Here is a 27500-nt window from a genome sequence, read left to right as displayed (position 1 = left end):
ACTACATGCCATTACTTTGAATGGATGGTCGAACTGCACTTTGTTGCACAGATTGATTGATTTCGTTTTGGCTTTGGTTTTCATCAATATTATTACTATTGATGCATGTTGTTATTTGTATTATGAACCCCCATGTCATTAGGGCTGTAAAGCTATTGACATTAAAGTGTTCAGTGTTCAGTGTTCTCTCACCTGGTCATCCAGCTCAAGGTTTGGTTTTCATATGTGTGTGTGTGTGTGTTCAACAAATGCATCCATAAGTATATAGGTCAGCAGCCTTACATTAAAACAGTTCTGTGTTCTGAGTGACGGGCGCAATAGCTGAATGGTTAAAGCGTTGGACTTTCAATCTGAGGGTACCGGGTTCGAATCACGGTGACGGCGCCTGGTGGGTAAAGGGTGGAGATTTTTACGATCTCCCAGGTCAACATGTGTGCAGACCTGCCAGTGCCTGAACCCCCTTCGTGTGTATACGCAAGCAGAAGATCAAATACGCACGATAAAGATCCTGTAATCTATGTCAGCGTTCGGTGGGTTATGGAAACAAGAACATACCCAGCATGCACACCCCCGAAAGCGGAGTATGGCTGCCTACATGGCAGGTTAAAAACGGTCATACACGTAAAAGCCCACTCGCGTATATACAAGTGAATGTGGGAGTTGCAGCCCACGAACGCAAAAGAAAGAAAGATGTGTTCTGAGTTCTGTCTCACCTGGTAGTCGACGATGAACTTGGGGTACTTGTTGAAGATGGGGTACTGGCCCTGGGTGAGTGGGGTGAAGGGCTCCAGCTTGCCGTCCGGGTGCAGCTCTGGAGGCGTGGCTTCGCTCAACCGGTACGCCTCCTTGATCACCTGACGCACGTCCACTGCGTTCCGGTGGTGAAAGAAATACTGGGATGGGAAAAGAAAAAATATTTGGTAAACGATCACTGCCTGTTGCCGTTTGGTTGGGATGCCAACCTTGCCTGAAACTCCTAAGATACAAGCATTCCTTCCAGTCCACAGGGGGGAAAAACCTTATAAGTACCCAGTGGAATGATGGCCTAGAGGTAATACATCCGCCTAGGAAGCGAGAGAATCTGAGCATGCTGGTTCGAATCACGGCTCAACCGCCGATATTTTCTCCCCCTCCACTAGACAATGAGTGGTGGTCTGGACGCTAGTCATTCGGATGAGACAATAAACTGAGGTCCCGTGTGCAGCATGCACTTAGCGCACATAAAAGAACCCACGGCAACAATATGGTTATTCCTGGCAAAATTCTGTGGAAAAATCCACTTCGATATGAAAAACAAATAAAACTCCACACAGGAAGAAATACAAAAAAATGGGTGGCGCTGTAGTGTAGCGACGCGCTCTCCCTGGGAAGAGCAGCCCGAATTTCACATAGAGAAATCTGTTGTGATAAAAAGAAATACAAATACAAATACAAAATGAACTTAACCCTTTGGTCGCTTCACTTGCTGCTTGGCTGCTGGTGGTGGTGGTGGTGGTGGTATATGCCCATCGAGATCGATGATGACCATCGTTGTCATCCAGCTGGGGGATGGGGGGAGGGTGGTGGGGGGGGATGCTCATGAGTCTATCTGTGAATGCACAGATGGCTGAATAGTCCTATCTGCGCATGAAATGTTCGCTGACAGTTGGGGCAGACAAAGACAGGCATATCATTGTCGGGGAGCTTGTTTGCCCGTGACTTTCTGGCCTGCCTCTTCTGAACAGCTGCAGCAGTCCTGTTGGCCTCGCACAACTTGGCGTCTTTGTGCACAGCAGTGCGCCATTTGTCACGGTCCATTGCAGATTCCTCCCAGGAGTCAGGGTTGATGTTGAACACTTTCAGAGAGACTTTCAGAGTATCACTGAAGTGCTTCTTCTGGCCTCCGTGTGATCTCTTCCCTTGTTGCAGCTCGCCATAGAAGAGCCTTTTGGGCAGCCAATGGTCTGGCATGCGTGCCACGTGTCCAGCCCAGCGCAGCTGGGACTGCATCAGGATGGTGAAGATGCTGGGAAGGGTGGCTTTTGCAAGCACCTCCGTGTCTGGGATCCTGTCTTGCCACTTGATGTTCAGTAGCTTCCTGAGGCCTGTTGTGTGGAAGTGGTTCAGCTTCTTGGCGTGTCGTTGGTACACTGTCCAAGTTTCGCAGGCATACAGTAGTGTGGGGAGAACTACTGCTCTGTAGACCTTTAGCTTGGTCTCGAGACCAATGCCTCTTCTGTTCCAGACAAGAACACCACAGTCACCGCATAGCTACTTGTAGGAAGAACACCACAGTCGCTGCAAGGCTACTTGTGGGAAGAACACTGCTGGCACCAATTGGTGACTTGAGCATTAGAGTTAACAAACTTGTGCAACTCGTCAATAAATAACACCAAACTTAGCCAGCTCTTCCTGCCACATGTACCGGAAACATCCTCATTGTTGAACCAACTCTTGTGTTGCTCAATGACGAGCTCGTCAACCAGTTCAGATTGTAACCAGCAGTCTTGCTTTAGACCACAATATACAGGATAGCAAGCTGCAAGTCTAACTTGGAGTCAGTTGGCAGATAATGATTTGCTGCTGACAGTGACAGTGAAGAAGAGTTCGTGCCACATGGCAGCGAACTGACGAGTGACACTGACAAACAGCCGGTTTTCAGCAGTACTGTGTAGCTGACTTAGCCGGCTTGCGGCTGTTAACAGCTCAAACATACAGGGTTCCCAGGTGGTGGGCATGAAGCCAAAAAAGGACCTTTAAAGGACTTTATAAGGACCTCAAATCAGTTTAAAAGGACCTTTGCCGACATGACTTTACAGTACACCCCAATCTATTTGACATGCAGAACAGCAGACACTTACCTCTCATAAACGGAAGAACAGCTAATCCCATTTGACTGTCGTATTTAGTCTTTGCAATTCACGTCACTGTAGGCTAGGCCTAAGCAAAGCAGCAGCAGCAGGCGTGACTCACAGCCACTGTACCACGCTTCGCGTCTACCACCGAGCAGAAAGCGCACTACTGTTAGGGCCTAGGCCTATAGGCTGTATCCTCCTACAGTAAGTACTGAGTTTCAGACGATCATGTCGGCATCTTTCAACGCGCTTTGCAACTTGCGGTTTTGGTGTCGAAGGTGTTTCAGTTTCATTCTCAAGTCTCTTTCTCTTCATAAAACAGGACTTAACAGTACCTTTCAAAAATTAAAAGGACCTCCTGATGAGTTAAAAGGACCAACTTGCTGAATCAAAGCACTTAAAAGGCCTTTTGACCAAAATCCAATTCCTAAGGACTTAAAAGGACTTGAAAGGACCCTACGAACCTTGAACATAGGTGGTGATGTAAGGGTTAGTCTTTCCGCCACCGCTATTTCACTTTTGTGCTCCCTATGTCTGGATTTTGCTGCCTGTTGTTAACACTCCTTCTGTTTGAACCACAGCAAAAAAACAAAAAAAATCAACTGTTCTGTGAGATGTTTTTCTGATTTTTTTTTCTCTCCACTGTTAATTTGAGCTGTTTCCTGCTCATGGGTTTGTGCGTGTGTGTGTGTGGTTGACTGTGGTCAGTCATTTTCAGGTGTGGCTATGTGTAAATGGGTGATAGCCAGTGCATTGAGTCGAAATGTGCACTACAAATCCCATTCATCATCATTATCATTATTAACTTCTGTAGCAATCCAGTAGTAAAAGAAAGACTGGACTGGAAAAGAAAGCACTGGTAAAAGATTGTGTAAGTTCTGTTGTGTTGTGATACTAGATCAGAAAAGAAAACATTGGTAAAATGATTGTTGTATTGTTTTGTATAGTTTTATATTAGGTAAATTCTGTTGCATTCCAGTGATGAAATAAATACTGGATTGGAACACATTGGTAAAGGATTATTGTATTGTTTTGTATAGTTTTACATCAGGTAAATTCTGATGCATTCCAGTTATGAAATAAATACTGGATTGGAAAAGATTGGTATAGGATTATTGTACTGTTTTGTATAGTTTTACATTAGGTAAATTCTGTTACATTACAATGATGAAATAAATACTGGATCAGAAAACATTGGTAAATGATTATCGTATTGTATTCATTTGTATTATTTTACATTTCAGTAATGTCTGTTGCCTTCCATAGTTGAAACAAATACTGGATTGGAAAAAAAACATTAGCAAATGATTATGTAAGTTCTTTTGCTTCATGTGTGTAACTGTCACTGATGGTTACATTGATATCCAGGTATTCTTGATGCTATTTGTGCATTTTAATCAATGATAGAACAAATAATTTAAAAAGAAAAAAAAGTGGAGAACCACACACACACACACACACACACACACACACACACACACAAATTACTGTCACCCAAGCAAATGGTTAAAAAAAAAAAAAATGAAGAGAATAAACATGGTTTTCATTAACCTTTTAGTGTGAAAGAATATGAACAACTGGGTCTTTTTACAAACATCTATCTCACAGATCACACACACACACACACACACAAAATCAGACACACACACTTATACACACACACACACACCTTACCTACCAATCCTCCTCCCGCTCCCCCCCCCCCCCACTCCCACACACATACCTATACTCAAAAACATCCCCTCACACACATACACCCACCCAGCACAACAAACCCACCCCACCCACCAACACACAGGCATCATCACCTGAAAGTCGTCCATCTCGGTGCACTGCATGAGCGGGCCCCGAGCGCAGACAGAGTAGGAGGCGGTGAGCAGGAGGAGGAAGGAGGGGGGGTTGCTGACCACGTGGTCCCACAGCATCAGCCACTCCTCCCGCGTCAGCACCTCCGAGAATACCGTCTCCAGCAGCGGCCACGCGTACAGCTGTCATCACGCCATTCCACAGTGATGAGGATGATTATGACGATATGGAAACTTCTACAGCGCAATAGCCGAGTGTTTAAAGCGTTGGACTTTCAATCTAAGGGGGTTCTGGGTTCGAATCTCGGTAATGGCGCCTGGTGGGTAAAGGGTGGAGATTTTTTTCTGATCTCCCAGGTCAACGTATGTTCAGACCTGCTTGTGCCTGAACCCCCTTCCTGTGTGTACGCACGCAGAAGATCAAATATGCACATTAAAGATTCTGAGATTCTGTAATCTATGTCAGCGTGTTCGGTGGGTTATGGAAACAAGAACATACGCAGCATGCACACCCCCGAAAACAGAATATGCCTGCATACATGGCAGGGTAAATAAACAAAATGGTCATACACATAAAACATTACATGTCTGAGTGAGTGTGAAAGTGTGTATGCCTGAAATCTGTCTCACCTGTGCCCAGTCTCACCTGTGCCCAGTCTGCCAGTCTCACCTGTGCCCAGTCTCACCAGTCTCACCTGTGCCCAGACAGTCTCACCTGTGCCCAGTCTCACCAGTCTCACCTGTGCCCAGACGGTCTTACCAGTCTCACCTGTGCCCAGAGAGTCTCAGCTGTTCCCAGTCAGTCTCACCTGTGCCCAGACCATCTCACCAGTCTCACCAGTGTCCAGTCTCACCTGTGCCCAGACACTCACCTGTGCCCAGACAGACTCACCAGTCTCACCAGTGCCCAGCCTCACCTGTGCCCAGACACTCACCTGTGCCCAGACAGTCTTACCTGTGCCCAGACAGACTCACCAGTCTCACCAGTGCCCAGCCTCACCTGTGTCCAGACACTCACCTGTGCCCAGAGTCTCAACTGTTCCCAGACAGTCTTACCTGTGCCCAGACAGTCTCACCAGTCTCACCAGTATCCAGTCTCACCTGTGCCCAGACAGTCACCTGTGCCCAGACAGTCTCACCTGTGCCCAGATACTCACCTGTGCCCAGACAGTCTAACCAGTCTCACCTGTGCCCAGACAGTCTTACCTGTGCCCAGACGGTCTTACCAGTCTCACCTGTGCCCAGAGAGTCTCAGCTGTTCCCAGACAGTCTCACCTGTGCCCAGACCGTCTCACCAGTCTCACCAGTGTCCAGTCTCACCTGTGCCCAGACACTCACCTGTGCCCAGACAGTCTTACCTGTGCCCAGGCAGACTCACCAGTCTCACCAGTGCCCAGTCTCACCTTTGTCCAGACACTCACCCGTGCCCAGACAGTCTTAACAGTCTCACCTGTGCCCAGAGTCTCAGCTGTTCCCAGACAGTCTTACCTGTGCCCAGACCGTCTCACCAGTGTCCAGTCTCACCTGTGCCCAGACACTCACTTGTGCCCAGACAGTCTCACCAGTCTCACCAGTGTCCAGTCTCACCTGTGCCCAGACACTCACCTGTGCCCAGACAGTCTCACCAGTGTCCAGTCTCACCTGTGCCCAGACAGTCTCACCTGTGCCCAGACAGTCTCACCTGTGCCCAGACAGTCTAACCAGTCTTACCTGTGCCCAGACAGTCTAACCAGTCTCACCTGTGCCCAGACAGTCTAACCAGTCTTACCTGTGCCCAGACAGTCTCACCAGTCTCACCTGTGCCCAGACACTCACCTGTGCCCAGACAGTCTCACCAGTCTCACCTGTGCCCAGACAGTCTCACCTGTGCCCAGATACTCACCTGTGCCCAGACAGTCTCACCAGTCTCACCTGTGCCCAGACACTCACCTGTGCCCAGACAGTCTCACCTGTGCCCAGATACTCACCTGTGCCCAGACAGTCTAACCAGTCTCACCTGTGCCCAGACAACCTCACCTGTGCCCACAGAGTCTCACCTGCGCTGTGACGCCGTAGGTGACAAAGTGCTGCAGGAGGTAGCGGTCGTGGTGGCCCAGCACGTTCTCCACCATGCTCAGCACGTTGATAGGGGGGTTGGGGAAGTACTCGAACCAGTGCTGACACCAGTTCACTGCACAGCCAGAACCAACAGCACAGCCCCCAAAATCACATCACTGCTACAACAAATGTAAAGAAATATGTTTAACACACACACACACACACACACACACACACACACAGAGGACACAAAGAATTTAGAGAGACTACAAAACTCTAGCAGCAACAACATTTGAAAAACAAACCCAAATGCTGTGGGTTGTGTGTTCACAAAGTCCTCTAGAATGCAAGGGTCAGTAATCTGGGTAGAGGATATGTGAGAATAATTATTTTTCTCCTGGTCCTTCCTATAATATTTCATTGCTGAGTAAAGTCAGAAGTGTTTGCTAAAGTCCTGGTCCTTTCTGTAATATTTCATTGCTGAGTAAAGTCAGAAGAGTCTACTAAAGTCCTGGTCCTTTCTGTAATATTTCATTCCTTGGCTTTCAATTCATTGTTCAAAATGTCAACCTGTTCCCTATGTTTTGTTTCAAAAGCAGAAGAAGAAGGTAATTAATAAACACACTATTCTACATGAATATAAAGAATTTTTTCTTTTTATTAGGGGAAAGGGAAAAGCTGCAAGGCAAAAATGGTTAATCAGCTTTTAATCAACTCATGCACTGATAGAGAATCTGACAGAAATGAGAACTGCACACAAAATCTGAAGCACAGTTTTCTTTCGAGAATTATCATTCACACTTTTCATGGCAATATTGTCTTTCCTTCTTTCTTCCATTCTTTTTTTGTTTTGTTTTTTTTTGTTTTTGTTTTACAAGCAAAAATGATTACGGCTGTTCGTTCACCTGCACATACTGAAAACGTACCAAGCACAGTGGCGACCATTTCAAAGCACACCAGATGGTTGTTCTGGAAAAGCTTCACAAAGGGAAACGACAGTGAAGGCAGGAACTGGGTTTCCCCAAATATGGGTGCCCAGTGTGCTAATGCAGACAGGATCCTGAAAAAAACAACAACAGTAAAATGGACAAAGGAATATAGAAACAGACAAACTAAACAGTAAGACAAACTAATCAGAAAATGCAAAACACATGAATTTAATCTGTTTGCTGACTTTGTTGTCTTTGGTTTTGTGTGTGTGTGTGTGTGTGTGTGTGTGCATGTGTGTGTGCGCGTGTGTGCGCGCGCATGCATGTGTGTGTGGGTCTGGGTGTGTCTGTGTCGGTTGGTCACTGATTTAACATATGTCCACTAAGTGATTTTAAACGGATGTGTATCTGTGTGGGGGAGGGTCGGGTGGGGTAGGGGGGAGAGGGGGCAGGGGGGAGGGGGGAGGGGAGAGGGGGAGGGACATGGGGGGATGGGTGTTGGTGTGTGTGTGTGAGCATGTGTGGGTGTATGTGTCTGTGTGTCAGTGTGTGTCTGTGTGTGTGTGTCTGTCTGTGACTGTGTATCTCTGTGTGTCCATGTGTGTGTGTGTGTGTGTGTGTGTGTCTGTGTGTGTGTGTCAGTGTGTCTGGGTGTGTGTGTCTGTGTCTAACAAACACACACACATACAGATTCATCATCATCGAGGTATAGAAAACAAAAAAATCACAAATTCTGGACCGACCCCCCCCCCCCACCCCCCACCCACACACACACACAGAAGAAAAAAATCAGACCTCTGCAAGATGCGCAAGAGTTTGCTGCTTTTGATGGGGTAGGCCTTGTGCAGGTTATCGTAAGCAGAGTGCACCCCCTTGTCTACCAAAGCGCCATACGCTGAGTGGTTTTCTGGCAGACACAGAATCTTTCGCCAGATGAACATTCTGGAACACAGGACCCGAGAAGGATAGATCATACACACGACATACTGCATGTGTCAATCAACGTGCTATGTGCAGTTGTGTACAAGTGTGTTTTTTTTTTGCTCCTCTCTTGCTCTCATGGACACACACACACACACACACACACACACACAAACACACACACACACACACAGACACACACACACACAGACACACACACACACACACACACATATAAACAAAAAAAAACCAACGAAAAAAACAAAACAAAACACACAGACACACACACAAACATGCAAGTACTACATTTATGCAACTTAATTTTTAGTATCTTACAAAATCAAATTTCAGCAATTTTCAGATGTCTAATATTTATTGACAGAAGTGGGAAGACATGAAAAGATAAAAAAAAAAGAAAATGAAAAAGACAGAAAGAACACACACACACAATCTCTTGCACACACAATTCATTTTTTTCCTCTGAATTCACGGACCACAAACTCCCATCTTCACTCATTCCTGTGAAAGGGTTTCTGTATGTTTGACCACTCTTACACTTTCTGATCGTGTAACTGGGGCATAATAACATACACATAAAAAGAGTGAAAACTGCTTATCAGAGCTGCTGTCTAACACACTGACGAAAGGGTCTGCTAAAGATGAATCATTTCTTTAGGCCACTCTTTGGTCCAGAAATAGCCGAGTGGTTAAAGCGCTGGACTTTCAATATGAGGGTCCGGGGTTCAAATCTCGGTAACGGCGCCTGGTGGGTTAAAGGGTGGAGATTTTTCTGATCTCCCAGGTCAACATACGTGCAGACCTGCCAGTGCCTGAACCCCCTTCGTGTGTATACGCACGCAGAAGATCAAATACGCACGTTAAAGATCCTAATCCATGTCAGCGTTCGGTGGGTTATGGAAACAAGAACATACCCAGCATGCACACCCCCGAAAACGCAGTATGGCTGCCTACATGGTGAGGTAAATAAACAAAAACGGTCATACACGTAAAATGTTAAATGTTACATGTTTGTCTGAGTGTGTATGTGTGCGTGCCTGAAATATGATTGAATGACACAGGAAACGAATGATGAGCGCCCAGTGGCAGCCATCAGTTGGCTCTACCCAGGTAGGCAGCTGTTGTGCAAATGACCCCGTGTTTGTAAAGCGCTAAGAGCTTGGTCTCCGACCAAGGATAGGCGCTACATAAGTATCCATATCAATTAATCAATCAAAAAACTTGGATTATCATGACTGGAATGCATGCCTGTCTTTGTATGTACACAAGTGTGTGGCAACACAGATTTGATCAGAAAATGCAGCAGCAAACTGACCCTCTGAAGGCAGTTTGGGACCCCCAAGAATTACGATACTTTAAGAGTACCTGGGAACTCCTGCAATTTTTAAACTTATCACAATCCCTGAGACATTGCAATTCCAACATGAACAGGACCACTGCTCATTGGTCAATACCTGTATTTTGCTGGGTACTCTCCATACCCCTTCAGAATTTCCAGGAGTTTGCTGGTATTCAAACTGCACTGTGGACGCACCTGCCACACACACAAAAACACGACAACATGGCTGACAGGGGGGCACAACACTCTGTGTACAGTGATTCATTTAAAAGTGCTAGGTTAAAGGTGCCACAGAGCCTCCTGAGATTCATGTTGTACTTCACATGAACATCCATGCACTGCGTTGTGATGTGAATGGGAAACAAACAAAACAACAAACACATACTAACAGCAAGGAAACGCCTGAAGGAACCTACAGAATGCACAACGGATTAACTCACTCCGGACGATGGAACGCTATAGCATTCCTGACATAAGGTAGCGTTCCGGACGACGGAACGCTATAGCAGTTTCGACGATTAAAATTTTTTCCACATTTTCCTCATGGTGTAGCATAACAATCACAGCTACACCAGGCATTGCGATCATGTCAAGGGTCGAACGGACAGTTTCTTCATGCGATTCCGTAACAACACACTCCACAGCGAGCCAGTGACTTCAGGACCCCACACAACAAGCTAATCTGCATACGTATCGAAAATGGCGTCGCAGGTGATACAAGTGGAAATTTTTGGAGCAAACCAGATCACAACAGCGGCTTTTACCGCTGCTGAAGTGACTGGAATGCTTCAAACTGAAGGTTTCGACATCGACGAGGATGATGAAGACATTGAATGAAGTATCTGCAGTGAAGAAAGCAACCAGCAAGAAAGTACTGAAAGTGACTCAGCTTCTGAGAGCAGTGAAGAGGGAGGGGGGTGGGCGTTCACACGACGTGAGAAGAGGGGTCAGTGGGTCAAGTATGGTGAGTTTCATTCAGTTACTTTATGTTTTGTATTTTTTGTGATTTTTTCCTAACCCTAACAAATGGGTCGTCTGTTGGGAAAAGCAAGGGAGAGAACTAATCAGAGTTAAAGACAGTGTGTCTTCTGATACTAACAGCGGAAATGGGCATACCGTTGATAATGACGTTCCATTTATGATATCCAGATGTGTACACTCTCAGTCGGCTGTACTTGGGTAGGACCCCATGGAGCAAACGATTCTTTGTTTGCAAAACACTTAGAGATTGGTCTCTAATATGCATGCTATATAAGTATAAATGATAGTAATAATAACAACAACAACATTACCAATAACAGCAATAATAGCAACAATAATAATAAGACGAAGAAGACGAACAATAACAAAAGCAATAATTATAACAATAACAATAATAACAACAATAATAATAATACCTCCTCTCTGTCAATGCTGTTGGCCACACGACTCAGAACTTTGGCTGCCTCGGCACTCACGGCGGCATTGTCGGAGGAAGCGTTGGAAGGGGCGGCATAGAGACTGCGGACCAGGGTGTCTGTGGAGGCTGTCTCTGACATCTTGTTGCTCTTCACCACTTTCACCAGAGGGGCAGGCGGCTGCCAACACACAGGCTTACATACCAGCACACGTTTGGATTCAATTCAGCGCACATCTCTTTGACATGTGCAGTTTCTCTCACACATGCGCAGAGGCCGAGCGCACAAACACGCATGCATACAAAGACATGTTTCCTATCTGTTAGGCACATGCACATACACACATACATGCATACAAACACATACTTTCTATCCATTATGCACACATGCAGACATGCATAATCTCACACATGTGCAGAGGCCACATGCACAAACGCACATGCATACAAATACACATTTCCTATCCATTATGCACACGCACACATACATTCGAACACATACCCTCTATCCATTATGCACACACACACACACACACACACACACACAAACACACACACACACACACACACACACACACACATGCATACATACATACATACAAACACACACTTTCTTGATTTTCACTCATCTCAGCATCATACGTAAAATGGGACGTTTTCTGACCGAGACACTGATAACTTTTGCATAGACAACGTAAGCTGAGGATTATATCTTCCTTTTCTCTGCAGTTTAACATAAGTTCCCATTTCCTTTTTGACTAATATATTTGAGTACTTAAAGCCTATTTTCATTAATGCCATTAAGAATGCTCTGTATCTGGAACACCTTGTGTATGACTGATTTTATTTTTTGTTGTTGTTTATCAAACAGGAGGCCCACCCTGCACTACAAAGCATCTCATAGACTGAAAAAAAAAATGTTGACACACTAAATACAGATACACACATCCACCCCCACCACAATTAACAACACCCAACACTGTATGACACACCAATACAGATACACACATCCACCCCCACCACGATTAACAACCCCCAACACTGTATGACACACCAATACATATACACATATCCACCGCCACCACAATTAATAACCCTTAACACTGTCTGACACATACCAATACAGATACACATTTCCACCACCACAATTAATAACCCCTAACACTGTTTGACACACAAATACAGAAACACATATCCACCACCCCCACAATTAACAAACCCCGACACAGTTTGACACACAAATACAGATACACATATCCACCACCACCACAATTAACAACCCCCAACACTGACACACCAATACAGATACACATATCCACCCCCACAATTTACAATGCCCAACACTGTTTGACACACCAATACAGATACGAATATCCACCCCCACCACAATTAACAACCCCAAAACCTGTTTGACACACCAATACAGATACACATATCCACCACCACAATTAACAACCCGTAACCCTGTTTGACACACCAATACAGATACACATGTCCACCACCACCACAATTAACAACCCCTAACACTGTTTGACACACCAATACAGATACACATATCCACCACCACCACAATTAACAACCCCCAACACTGTTTGACACACCAATACAGATACACATATCCACCACCACCACAATTAACAACCCCCAACACTGTTTGACACACCAATACATATACACATATCCACCACCACCACAATTAACAAACCCCGAACACCGTTTGACACACCAATACAGATACACATATCCACCACCACCACAATTAACAACCCCCAACACTGTTTGACACACCAATACATATACACATATCCACCACCACCACAATTAACAAACCCCGAACACCGTTTGACACACCAATACAGATACACATATCCACCCCCACCACAATTAACAACCCCCAACACTGACACACCAATACAGATACACATATCCATCCCCACCACAATTAACAACCCCCAACACTGACACACAGATACACATATCCACCCCCACCACAATTAACAACCCCCAACACTGACACACCAATACAGATAATCCACCCCCACCACAATTAACCACCCCCAACACTGACACACCAATACAGATAATCCACCCCCACCACAATTAACCACCCCCAACACTGACACACCAATACAGATAATCCACCACCACCACCACAATTAACAACCCCCAACACTGACACACCAATACAGATAATCCACCACCACCACAACAATTAACAACCCCCAACACTGACACACCAATATAGATAATCCACCACCACCACAACAATTAACAACCCCCAACACTGACACACCAATACAGATAATCCACCACCACCACAACAATTAACAACCCCCAACACTGACACACCAATACAGATAATCCACCACCACCACAACAATTAACAACCCCCAACACTGACACACCAATACAGATAATCCACCACCACAATTAACCACCCCCCAAAACCCTGCCCTCCTCCTCCTCCCCATTCCACCCACCTTGTTGATGTCAGCGCACAGGGCCTGCAGGCTGAAGATCTTGAGATTGCCGTCCTCCATGACGCCAGCCACATGGCGACCGTTGGGGCTGATGGCGACGTTGTTGAGGCGGCTTTCCACAGTGCCCATGTCAAACAGCAGGCGACAGCTGTCGATGTTGATGAAGCGCATGATGCCGTCCTGAGACAGCACTCCCAGGATCTGTCCACACACACACACACACACACACACACATGCACACACACACACACACATGCACGCACGCACACACATGTGCACGCACGCACGCACACATGCACACACACGCGCGCATGCACACACACATGTACACACATGCACGCACATACATCAGGGCTCAAAGCAATAATAATAATGAATGGCATTTGTATGGCGCATTTCTCAATCGAAATCGAAACTTTTTATTGAGGGAAAAGGAATAGGCACTTAACGCCTGTTTTCATCCTACCCTTGTAAAGAAAACGTATAAGCTAATCAAGGAAATACAAAAAAACACACAAAAAAGCCTATACACATAGCTACCAGAGACAGAAAGAATTCAAGCACACAGCAGTGTGTGGATACCTGATCAAAGCCGTCCTGAAAACTGTCCGGAAGGAACTCCAGCTGCTTGACCGTGGTCACCTTGGCCGGCATCTCAATGATCCGCAGCAAGCGCCGTGTGTCCAGGGACCACAGGTGGACAAATCGTGACCTTCCCCCGGCTGCCAACATCCGCCCATCCCTGGAATGAAAAAGCAGACAGATGGTTTGTTCATATGGAAACAAACACATTTTTTTTTTAAAAGAATAGTTTAACCGATTCAACTCTGCAGAGAGCAGGCTTCCTCCATGTCATATTGATACAGAAAAAAAACATGGAAAATATACTACATTTCCTCCAAATTACGTATGGACACATACCCAAATACTGCAGAAGTTAGTTTCCTTTGATTGTGGTTATGCATATGAAGAAACGTGAAAACCATTTTAATAAGACAAATTTTGACGCCAGAGCAATGGTCAGGTGCAGGTCTCATTGACTTAAGTGAATTATTTAGAAATACCCAAAGACAAATGGAACTTGTTTATTTCCTGAAGACTTGTGCACATCTTGTTTGACACTGCTGGACTGAGATTGTAAATCAATGAGTAATGTCCACACCTCCACACCAAAAAGACGGCAAAAGGAATAAATATGTTTGCATTTGCAGAATGTTTAAACGCACGGCACACACCTGGAGGCAGCGAAGGTGCGATACTGGGGACTGCTGCCGGCAGGTACAGGCAGTTGGTACTTGCAGTTCAACGTCTCACACTCCCAGGCGAAGATGGAATCGTCACGGAAACAGGTCATGATCAGGTTGCTCATTGGCAGGAAAAACACCTGGAAGACAAAATGGCAGTATATCGATGATGATGAAATAATTTTTCCCTCTTTTTTCCCCTGAATGTCTTTTGTATTGGTTTTAAAGTTTAGCTTAGTTGGCAGATGTGAGTGTAATGTCATGTGTAAATGAACGAGCAAAACTTTGAGGAAGTGTGTGTGTGCATGTGTGGGTGTGTGTGTCACGTGTGTGGGTGTGTGTGTGTGTGTGTGTGTGTCTGTGTGTGTGTGTGTGTGTGTCTGTGTGTGTCTGTGTGTGTCTGAGTGTTTGTGTGTGTGTGTGTGTGTGTGTGTGTGTGTGTGTGTGTGTGTCTGCTTGTCTGTGTCTGTATGTATGTGTGAAAAGGGAGGAGGGGTGTGTATGTGTTTATGAAATTACACATATTCAGTCGATTACTTTTTTCCCCCCTGTTACTTTCTCACTTTATGAAGACAGAACCTTTTTTCTGCCAGTCTGACTTTTTCTCTCTAATATGGTTTTTCATTACTTCATCTACAACCATGCCACTTCTTCCAGTCACTACAACAAAAATAACCTGAACACAATAAATCAACCACCAGTCATTGAGCAGAGATCCTCAGCAGGTCCACTCAACAAGCTCCTCACCCAAGCAGCCTGATGTCCTTTACATTCTTCAGTTCCTGTGCTGTTGTTGTTGTTTTTTTTTGTTTGTTTGTTTTTTCTCTCTCTCTCACAGTTCACTTCATGTACGTACCAATATTTCTTCTTCCTGTCACACAACCAAATTTAAACCTTAATAAACCACCAGTCACTGAGCAGGTCCCAGAGATGCCAAAGCCCTGTCAAGTGTTTGTAAGACAATCAAAAAATTTGGTAGGATAATTGTGAATTTGGTAGGAACACTTGGACTCCCGAGAAACTCCAGCAAACGGCTACATATACTGTTTGACTGAGACGCAACTTGATGTAGCCAAATTCTCTCTTGTTCAGGCAAACAATTAAGCTGATTGGTCCACTCAATGCTGTTTCAATGTAATCATGCATGTGATTAGCTGAGAATCATCATATGAGGCCAAGGTTAGTAGTGACTGCCCTGCCCTCGTGATCGATAAGTCTAGAGCATCTGGGCAATCACTAATGTAACAACAGGAAAGCATGTGACCATGCTATGAAGTTGAAAATGATTTTGTCCGAACAATTTTGACGTTGGCGTAACGTCGGCACACTGCGATTGAGCGCAACAAAATGCGGCAACACTGTAACAGCTGGCATCTCTGAGGTCCTGTCTACCACAAACAGACCAACCATCTTTTTTCTCTGCTTTTTTTTTTCTCTTTACATCACATACACCCTAATTATTCTTCTTCCAGTCATTCCAATGAAAGGTAAAACCTTTGGACTAAAAAAAACAACAAAAAAAAACCAAAAAAAAACAACAACAACAAACAGAAACACCAGCAGTCACCGAACACAGATCCATAGTAGTGTCCCCACGACAGGCCCTCACCCCGGACATTAAGTTCAACTGCTTGTCTGTCTGTCGGTCTTCCATTTTTTTATTCCCCCCATCCCACCCACCCCAGCCCCTCCAATCATTAACCTTCTACATATCTTTCACTTTACTACATTCTTATGCATTCACTTCATTTTACTACACTTCATGTTAAAGTTTGACACAGACCAAGGGTAGGCTTTCAAGGCCTGATCAGCATGTAATTGGGTTTACGCAGAAAGGTCAGGCATCTGCTCATGTGGTGTAATATAATTATGTGGACCAGTCTGCATGCTTTTACACCTCTTCTCCTTGAAACCATCTCATCCTTTCTCCCAGGTCTGACTGGAAAATCAAACTAAGCATACTGTCATTTTGGATGAGATGATAAACCGAGGTCCTGTATGCAGCACACACTTGGCGCACTGAAGAAGAACCCACGGCAACACAAGTGTTGTCCTCTGGCTAAATTCTGAAGAAGAAATCCACTCTGATAGGTTCACAATATATATACGCATGCACTCAAGGCCTGACTTAATGTGTTGGGTTGTGCTGCTGGTCAAGCATCTGCCTTGCAGATCCGGTGTGGTGTATATGGATCTGTCCCAACACAGTGACGCCTCCTGGAGAAACTGAAACTGAAACTGAAACTTGAAAATGAAACTCAGCCTCAGCAGTCCGACCTTCTCCTTGTTTTTCAATATTCATTTTTTCCCCCTCATTATATATACATCTATACACCTTCCACTACCAGTTACCAGAACAAATGTTAAACCTTAGGAAAAAACCCCAAAAAAGTCAGTCACTGAATAGACCTTCAGTAGGTCCACTTAAGCTCCTGATCCTGAGAAGCCTCACTGCCTCCTCCTTGTTCAGTTTCAATTTCCCCCAACCCCACCCTCAGCCATCCCCACCCTAACCACCACCACCACCAGACGAAAGTTAAACCTTCAGAAAAAAAAAGAAAATTAAAAAAAGATTAAAAACAAAACGAAACACCAGTCAGTGTACAGACCTTCAACAGGTGTTCCAAACCAAAGCTCTTGACCCTGAGCAGCCTGACCTCCTCCAGGTCCTTGTTGTTCATTTTCCATTCCCCCACCCCACCTCACCTCCCATCCTACTTCATCTACACCCATACCACTTCCGGTCAACACAACGATAGATAACGCTAACACAAAATAAACCTCCAAAAAGTAAAACCTTAGGGGAAAAACATATTTATGAATAAAACAAGAAAAAAAACAAAAAAACTCCAGTTGCTGAGCAGATCCTCAACAGGTCTTCCCTGACCTCCTCCTTGTTCATTTTCCATCCCCCCTCACCCCCCACTACGCCACACCTACCACAGGCCCCTCACCAAGTAAACCACCAGTCACTGAGAAGAACAAATCGTCAGCACACCATGCCTACCACAGGCCCCTCACCAAAATAAACCACCAGTCACTGTGGAGAAGCAGACCCTCAGCACATCTCATCTACCATAAGGCCCCTCACCAAGTAAACCACCAGTCACTGAGAAGAACAAACCCTCAGCACGCCACACCTACCACAGGCCCCTCACCAAGTAAACCACCAATCACTGAAAAGAACAAACCCTCAGCACACCACGCCTACCACAGGCCCCTCACCAAGTAAACCACCAGTCACTGAGAATAGTAATGAGCGCAATAGCAGAGTGGTTAAAGCATTGGACTTTCAATCTGAGGGTCCCAGGTTCAAATCTTGGAAACAGTGCCTGGTACATAAAAGGTGGACATTTTTCCAATCTCCCAGGTCAACATATGCACAGACCAGCTAGTGCCTGAACCTCCTTCACGTGTATACGCAAGCAGAAGATCAAATATGCACGTTAAAGATCCTGTAATCCATGTCAGTGTTCGGTGGGATATGGAAACAAGAACATACCCAGCATGCACACCCCCGAAAACAGAGTATGGCTGCCTACATGGCAGAGTAAAAACGGTCATACACGTAAAAGCCCACTCGTGTACATACAAGTGAACATGGGAGTTGCAGCCCACGAACGAAGAAGAAGAAGAAGACTGAGAAGAGCAAACCCTCAACACACCCAGCCTACCACAGGCCCCTCACTCACCCTGAGCAGGCCGACCTCCTCTTTGTTGTTCAGTTTGCGTTTCCTCTGGAAGGTGTCCAGGTCCCAGAGGTGGGCCGTCTCCAGGGAGGTGGTCAGGGCGTAGCGGCCGGAGCTGTGCACGGACACACTGTGGATGGCAGACTCGTGGCCCTTCATCCACGCCACCATCTCTTTGCTCTCTGGAAAGAGACACCCAACATGTGTTCTCTTTTTTTTTCCCTTTTTTTAACACTTAGAGCTTAAGCGAAAACAAAGTAAGCTGTGAATTAAGATCAAAGATAAATATGGAAAGAGCTAGGGATGTTGACAACAGACTTAGCAGATTTTTGACTGGCCGCAGATCTGGTAGGAACACTCGGACTCCAAGCCACATAAGCAAATGGGCACAGACGCTGTTTGACCGAGACGCAACTTGATTTAGCCACATTCTCTCTTGGTCAGGCAAACGATTAAGCTGATTGGTCCACTCAATCAGTCAATGCTGTTTCAATGTAAACAGATACACAATCAGCTGAGCAACTTCAAGTGAGACCAAGGTTAGTAGTGACTGCCCTGGCCTCGTGATCAGTAAGTCTATAGTGTCTAGGTAATTTTATGACAGGAAAGCATATGATCATGCTATGCAGCTTAAAATGTACTTGTCTGAACAATTTTGATGCTGGCATAATATCAGAACTGTGATCGAGCGTAGCTTAATATGGCAAAATCATAACAGCTGGCATCTCTGCTCATGAGACATCAACTTCATGCCAATCAGATGGAATCCACACACACACTCTCAAAGTCCTAAGGCAAAACAAGGCAAGGCAAGGCAAGGCAAGAAATTCATTTCATGTGCTACCTTGGGGCACTGAAACATTACACATGTATGCATCTTTTACGTACATCATACAAACAAAATGAGTGATGTCAAAAACTAAACAAACAGAAAAAAAGGCCAATTGCAAAAAAAAAAAAAAGAAAAAAAAAGCAACTACTCACCAGAGGACTGCCATACAATGTGTTGCTGTGCTGAGTATGACACCAATAATGATACAAAAACTCACAGAAAAACAAAGCACACCCCATCCCGCCCCCGAAAAACAGGTAAATCTCATCCACCTGTGTCGAAACACTTGAGGGAGTAATCCGACAGAGCTGCCAGGAACTCTGACGGCCTGCTGAGACTGAAGGCCAGGGCAGTGCAGGGATGACCAGTCTTCTGGGTCAGTGAGTACCTGGAGAACACACACACACACACACAAACATTATGGTCATTCTCCCTCTGCATCTTACACAGACACAGACACAGACACACACACACACACAAACACACACACTCACAGAGTTGTTCCTATCACTGTTCATCCCTCATCACACCTTAGTTACCAAGTTAGTAAGACTAAGACAGTAAGAGAAATAATATCCTATCACTGTTCATCCCTCATCACACCTTAGTTACCAAGTTAGTAAGACTAAGACAGTAAGAGAAATAAATATTCAAAGAATTTTCTAACTTTCAAACCTACACCCTATACAATAACAACAAATCACTCCTATGATTTTAAGTACCTATTCTTGATCAAGTCAAAAGCAAAAATATTTCCATGGTGGTCGCCAGCAATGAAGCAGTCGCCAGACTTGTCGAAGGCTGCATGAAGGAATCGCACATTACGTCCACTGGTTCCTAGTGAGCTCGGTACACTGTGAGTCACTGTCACCATCAACCTGAAAGCAAAAGCACTAGAAAATCATGTCACTGTCATCTTTTGTTCATGATGTAAGAAGCACTGCACCACATGAGACAACAATTAGCAAAAAGCAGAGAAACAAACAACTAAACAAAACTACAACATCATCAGATCATGACAAGTAAAACAAAAAAACATTCAAAAAAAAGAATTTCCACATACCTGGCATCAGACAATTTTTTTTAATTTTTTTTTTTTTTTTTTTTTTCCCCACTGGTACCTGTTTTTCTATTTTCCAGTCTCCATCATCTCCTCTCTCAAAATTTTCTAAGAGCCTTTATCAGTTTATGACAGTTTTGTTTTGCTGGTTTGTTTGCTTTACACAATGTGACATTTAACATAAGTTTTCAAGTTTTCCATTCACCTAATCTGGCATGTTCTCTGAAATCTTTAGTGGTGTAAATTCAGAGTCATCATCCCAGCACCCACTTGCCGACTTATGGAAATCATCTTTTTTAAAGCTACAAATCAGATGGTAAAGCTACAAATCATTATGTCACCCACTACAAGAAACCCTACACTTGTTAAAGCCACCCAGAGACACATATACAGAGGCAGGAATACAATTACATTGTGACAGTTCACACACACATGCACACACATACACAGTGACAGACACAGACACACACAATGGTGCAGTGTACACATACTGCACACATGTGTACAACAAACATGCATTATCAATGCATATATATATGTGTGTTAGTGCACACACACACACACACACACGATTATTTTTTAATCAGGAGTAAAACTTCAATTTGCGTAGTTTACAAGTTACGAGCAACCTACAGAGTTGTCACTTCATGATGTCATTCATGTTCTGAAGATGAAAATTTAATCTCTGTATAAATAAATTACTATTTTTACTCAAGTTCGAAAAGTTCTGTACCCGTCATCACTGGACGGTGTCGGTTTCCTGTGCCAGATTTTCCCACCCGTTGATTTGCAGACGTCCACAGTATTCATTCTAAATTCAGACTTGACAGCGTGTCGATCTCTCTGACACACGCACAACAAAAAACTTATTTTTCCAAAAACACAGGTAACAAACGCAGCAACATAACTGGGACAGTCAAGTTGACGATACACTGATGTCGCAGGTAACTAAAGACGCCGAAGCGTTTGGGACGTTGTTTTTCTGTTACACTCAGATGCTCGCACGAAAAAAAAATCATAAAATTTAAAACAAAACAGCAAATCCCTCGATGCTTCTATGACAAGACACGGGGTTGGTGCATCTCGTTTAAAACAAGCGGTCTTCCTTCAAAACCAGCTGTCATGTTTCAAAACCTGATCCCAGTTCAGACATGTTTCAACATGGCGCGTTTGTTGATAGGTTACATGCAAATTGTAGATCATCGGCACCGTAGAAATAAAAGCACATATCTATGCAAATATTTAAGAATACGTTCACTGAAACTACAATTTAAATAACCAGTAACACCAGTATGTAATTGCTTAATACTATTTCGGTGTCAATGATATCTGCAGCTGTTTTGTTAGTGGTCCATACTTTATATAAACTGCCGGTGTCGAAGTTAGAAACTGACCCTTTTTGAAATAAACCCCTGGACACTCTCGATGAACACACGTTATTCAGTTGTCGAAAAACGTTCGGAAGACAAAAGGTTAGCTTATATGTAGCACACCTACTGTTCATTACTCTACAGAATGACATAATCTTCTTTTTTTCCCATCGGTTTTCTTTTCATCAACATGACGGTGTGTGTGTGTGTGTGTCACTGAGTGTGTGTGTGTGTGTGTGTGTGTGTGTGTGTGTGTGTGTGTGTGTGTCACAGTGGAAGTGTCAGTGTGTTGTGACAACTGAATGTGTGTGTGTGTGTGTGTGTGTGTGTGTGTGTGTGTGTGTGTGTGTGTGTGTGTGTTAGTCTGTCACAAGAGAGAGAGAGAGAGAGAGAGAGACAGAGACAGAGACAGAGACAGAGAGACAGAGAGAGAGAGAGAGAGAGAGAGAGAGATCTCGATCGAGATCTCGATCGAGATCGACTCGGTCAGTCAGTGTGTGCCAACTATTATGGACTGAACTGACTCATTTAAATTACGTGCTCCCGTGTATGCCCTTTTTTACGTTTGGAGAAAAAGAATATATCAAACAATGAATTTGTAATGTCCCCTGGTCAATAACAACAAGAATAAACACGACGGTGTGTCGTTTCTTTTTCTTCTCAGTCTTCTCAAGTTCTCTTCTTCTTCTTTTTTTTTTTTTTTCTTTTTTTTTTTTTTTAATGAGTTCCGGAATTTTGTTGTTTGGCTGGTTTGAGGGGGTGGTGGGGGTGGGGTGGGAAGTCAACAAATTTGCTTTAAACATAGGTACAGGCCTATATCTATTCCATATAATGAACCAGAATTATGATATCTCCGTCTTTCACGTGCTCATAAAACAATGGCGACGACACCTACAACCGACCAATCGGTTAGCTCGGTTAGCTGGAAGTTTCCCATAATGCAATGCGACGCCTGTCGAACAACAAGTGGTTCGAAAATTGAACTTCAGTTCACACAGGATTGAACAGATCAAAGCCGGGAGGGGTTTAGGAAATATCGGCACTGGTTTTATCAAGATTTTCTTTAATTGCGAGTGACTTTAACTGAGGAAGCAACAATGCCACGTCCAAAACACGGTAGAAGGAGAGCCCATTTGAACTGGCTTGCTGCAGCAGCGAAATGGGCAAAGCGTCGTGCGGCTGCCAACACTGAGCACGAAGAGGATGGCAATGGCGACATGCCAACGGAGGAACTTTCATCAGGAAGAGAAGTCGAAGCGACAAATGCCGTAGCGGCTCTGGAAACGAAAGAAGGGCAGGGGCAGGAACGGTTCCTTATGAATGTTTTGCAGTTGGAAAGGCTCCTGTGTGATGCTGCTTGTCCTGACTGTGGAGCAACTGGACTCAGAGTATCTGTTCAAGAAGGTGAGACTGGGAAAGAGAATGCTGGCATTGCAGGTGGTTTCCCTTCGCCGAAACTTGCATTGAAATGCGACGAGTGTGATTATGAAAAAAAATGGGAGTTGTCGGCACCACCACCGCGAACACAAGACAGTGACAACAAGAACTGCCAGTGTGAAGCACAAGCATGAAAGTGGCTGCCCAACGGAGGACATTTCAAGAAATTCAACAGCTGATCAGTGGTAATTAAAGTTTTATAATTATATATGCTTGCCTGTTTATCCCGTTTTCTGGTTTTGTAAAATTAAATTATATAGAATAAATTAATACTGTATATTATAAACTGGCCACATTCAATTTCATATATATAGTCATTAAGGATTTAGAATGAACAATTGAACACATTCATACTTGTAACACTGCAAGCTCCTTTCTTTTACCTTTTGCTTAGTTTGGATTGTTCAGTCAGTGCTGTTTATTTTTTAATCATGAAAAATAGTGTCTTTTTCGAACAAAAAAGTTATAAAAAAAAATTCAGTATTTAAGATAGTGTTATCCAAACAAATTAACAAAGTGAGTTAAGTTCATAATCGATAAAAAAAAATTTTAAAAACTGGTAACCCCCCCCCACACACACACACACACACACACCCTACCCCTAGCAACTGAAGTACCTTTAAAGTTTTGTAGTTATGGAGCTTTAAATGTTGGGGTTTTTTTGTTTGTTTTTTTTGTTTTTGTTTTTTTACATATAATTCGTGATTCCTGGATGATACCTAATGATATTCACCTAGATAACAGTTAAACACTATTTAGAATGATTTGTGTTTAAAAAAAAAGCTGTGTTTGGCCACACATACACTAAGACTGCAGGTTGTGTGGGGGGACGGGGGGGGGGGTCATGTTTCGAGTGTGCAACAGAGCTGGTGGTAGCCTTACAGTTGGGAAACGGTTGTGGATTGGGGGTTCATAATTTTGTTTTTTTTTTAGGTTTGAGTCGTATGTTTGGTTCAACATGAGTTTGTTAACAAAGGCGATGAGCATTTAATGAAGAAGATTTTACTCTATCATCTATCATAATTCATATGTTAGTGTGCGAATATTTGCGATATCAGCTGCGATGAGAAAGAAGCGAGAGGGAACCGTTAGAGAGTTGAGTTGTATCACCATCATCAACTCAAGGATTTCTTTCCTTGTAGATGCATTGCCAAGTCTGTTTCATGTCTTGGCCTGTTCAATTTAGTAGATGTATATATGAAATAAAGGTGTTGTAGTGTGCAGGTAAATTGTCACCTGCACTCACCCCACTACCCCACACAGGCCTCTGTTAAAAGATTGCATAATGTTGGGCATGTAGTGAAGGGTGCTGATATGTGTTCAGGCCAGACGACATAATGTTGATGATTGTTATATTGTATTCATCTTTCATGCCAGTGATGTCCAGAATGTTTTGAATATATATTGTTTCTGACCTGGGTTTTTGTTTTGTGTGTATGTTCCAGGGGTGCTGCTCAGCCATGATTAGATCTGCACAAAGACCATTAATGTAGGGCTTAGTGTAGTGTGTCTGCTTTGTGTTGCTGTCATAAGGTTTTATTAAACGCTTTTAAAAAAAAATTCCATATGGCCCTGCTATTGGTATGAGGAGAGAGTATGAGTGTGTGCATCCAACTATCTTCTACCTGCAAACCAGTCCAACTATTTCTAATACCTTCTCCCTTTTCTCAACCTGTTTAGCCCTTCTACCTTCTTTTTCTATTTCCGCTCTCTCTCCCATTTACAACGGATTCTCCAGGTGTATAAGATTTGGTTGCATTTGTCTGAACCAACCTCTCACCAATGTAAACGTGGAACACATTTATGCATGCGTACACACACACACGCGCGCGCGCACACACACACACACACACACACGCACACAAGCATGCAATACAGAGGTTTATGAATTCATTTGTTTATTTTCATTTATCCATGCACTTCTTTATTTCTTCACTCAAGCATACGTAAATAGGCCATTCATAGCAGCGCAAAAAGTAACACAATGTATTAAGAATTACACAGCTGTGTATGGACGGATTTTCTCCACATGCATACTACATAAAATGTACTGTGCATAATGTGTACACGAAGTATAAACTATATATAATCACAAAAAAATCCCAAGGCATTTGTCATCATCAGCGTCGTCATTATCAATATAACCATCATTACGATTGGTCAGTTAAATTGTTGCTGCTGCTGCTGTTGTCGTTGCTGTAGCTTTTTCAGTTATTCATCATCATTAACGCTGCTGAACAGTCAAAACTAGCAGAATTAGCGGTGTGCATGGTTGTCCATTTCGTTGTAGTGCGGAGCTGCTGATGTCTTCATCGTTCGCGATGAACCGGCTTCCATGATGTAGTCATTCTTTGGTTCCTGTTTCTGTTGCACAGGAATTTGTTACTGTTTGGATGAGGGTGATATAGAACGTGATACATAACACACACGCCAGCAAACACCGTCTGTTCGTCTGTCTTTCTCTCTCTCATGCATGCAGACAAACAGAAAATGAGGAAGGTACACGAGCTCGTGCACAACACACACACACACACACACACACACACACACACACACATATATATCATCATCATCATCATCACCCACAATCATGATTCAATCAACACACACCTTGTGCAACACTGGGATAAAACCAACGAACAGTAAACATTCCACAACCAGTACCACTCATCAGCACGCTGGTGCACATGCACTGTCAAAACACACCGAAAATGTGCATGTTGAGAAACTCCACCAAGTCCTGCAAGGCCTCCACACTGTTCTGAAAGGTGATCCAGCCTCCCCCAGAGAACATGAAGAACCCGTGGAAGGCGTGCGGGTAGTACTTCAACTTGACCTTCACGTTGTTCTCCAACAACCGATGCGCGTACATCACCGCCTCGTCGCGCAAAACGTCATACTGGGAAGCGATGACGTAAGCGTTGGCCACGCCGGTGACGTCAGCGGTAAGCATGGGGCAGAACCTGGGATCCGTGATGCGGACGTCCATGTCCTTAGCGACCACCGGTTTGGTGCGACGGGGATGAGCCGTGTGACGCTTCGTCAGGTTGAGGTACGAAGGCAGCCTTTTCCGACTGTCCAAGTGCGCGTGCAGACGTGTCACGTGGTTGTGTGAGACGTGCTGATTGGACAGGAGGGTGGGCAGGAAGCGAGGGGTCGCGCCTGCGTAGCGCAGCCAGTTGGTTGCTTCCTTTTCCGCGGAGGTGATGCCAGGGAGTAAGCGTGCGTTGTCCTGGTAGGACGGGGTGGCGAAGTTCAGAGCTTGCAGGGCTGGGTTGATGAGGATCTGGAGGTGAAAACACAGCTGTTATTTGTGACTGAAAACTGAATGTAAACGCGCACATTTCTAAGAGGTTTGTGTCTGTTATACAGTTAAATGTCCATTGAGCCGTCCACAGAGTGATTTTCGACTGACTAAAATAAACCATGTACAAAGGAGCGAGAGCATAATACAATGAAAAATGCAAAGTTGACAAAAAGTAATAAAGCACATGAAACTAAAACAATAGGGGTGTGTGTGTGCGTGTGCGTGTGCCAGTGTGTGTACCAATGTGTGTATGTGTTGGTGAGTGTGTGCGTTTGTGTTTGTGACACAAAAAAACATACATCAAAGTGTCAATGATGACGACTACAGAATTTATTTAAAGGTCGGTGATGAGGTATACCTGCATGGTGAGTTTGTCCCTGAGAGCCAGAGCCACGGCAGCGGCCAGGTTGCCCCCCGCCCCGTCCCCCGCCACCATGATGGCGTCCTGACGCACCCCCAGCTGACGCGCGTTCTTCACCACGTACCGCGTCACTGACAGGCAGTCCTCGTAGGCTGCTGGGAATACATGTTGCGGGGCCTTGCGGTACCTGCGTTGTGTGGGTAAAGAGAGCATGTAGATAGTTCTTTGAATGCTGAAGCTACTGTGAATACATGCTGGGGGGGCCTTGTGGTGCCTGTGTTGTGTGGGTAGAGACAGCATGTAGATTAATACCTTTGAATGTTGAGGCTGCATGGAATACATGTTGTAGGGCCTTGTGGTACCTGAGTTGTGTGGATCGAGAGAGCATGTAGATTAATACCCCTTTGAATGCTGAGGCTGCTGGGAATACATGTTGCGGGG

The 27500-nt window shown here is 44.4% G+C and overlaps 2 protein-coding genes across 4 annotated transcripts in view; both read right to left on the bottom strand.

The window, feature by feature from the left end:
- The window catches only part of LOC143300187 (TBC1 domain family member 31-like), a 42232-nt gene extending 20493 nt beyond the window's left edge, over positions 1-21739 (bottom strand). The window contains exons 1-14 of the mRNA XM_076613746.1: positions 21318-21739; positions 20247-20402; positions 19797-19912; positions 18696-18874; positions 14995-15143; positions 14342-14501; positions 13760-13960; positions 11281-11460; positions 9999-10078; positions 8401-8547; positions 7603-7736; positions 6676-6809; positions 4643-4822; positions 714-893 (exon numbers count right to left, since the gene is read on the bottom strand). Coding sequence (XP_076469861.1) covers positions 714-893; positions 4643-4822; positions 6676-6809; positions 7603-7736; positions 8401-8547; positions 9999-10078; positions 11281-11460; positions 13760-13960; positions 14342-14501; positions 14995-15143; positions 18696-18874; positions 19797-19912; positions 20247-20402; positions 21318-21394 — 2073 coding nt within the window. The 5' untranslated portion in view covers positions 21395-21739. The remainder of the gene's footprint in view (positions 1-713; positions 894-4642; positions 4823-6675; positions 6810-7602; positions 7737-8400; positions 8548-9998; positions 10079-11280; positions 11461-13759; positions 13961-14341; positions 14502-14994; positions 15144-18695; positions 18875-19796; positions 19913-20246; positions 20403-21317) is intronic.
- Positions 21740-25278: 3539 nt separating this feature from the next.
- The window catches only part of LOC143300345 (neutral cholesterol ester hydrolase 1-like), a 16748-nt gene continuing 14526 nt past the window's right edge, over positions 25279-27500 (bottom strand). For all 3 annotated transcript variants that reach the window (XM_076613947.1, XM_076613948.1, XM_076613946.1), the window contains exons 6-7: positions 27057-27246; positions 25279-26677 (exon numbers count right to left, since the gene is read on the bottom strand). In XM_076613947.1, the coding sequence (XP_076470062.1) occupies positions 26087-26677; positions 27057-27246 (781 nt within the window). In that variant the 3' untranslated portion in view covers positions 25279-26086. The remainder of the gene's footprint in view (positions 26678-27056; positions 27247-27500) is intronic.

This window comes from Babylonia areolata, chromosome 26 (assembly GCF_041734735.1).
Source record: "Babylonia areolata isolate BAREFJ2019XMU chromosome 26, ASM4173473v1, whole genome shotgun sequence".
Taxonomy (NCBI): Eukaryota; Metazoa; Mollusca; class Gastropoda; order Neogastropoda; family Buccinidae; genus Babylonia; species Babylonia areolata.
Note: the sequence above shows the minus strand (reverse complement) of the source record. Positions and strands in the feature narration are given on the sequence as shown.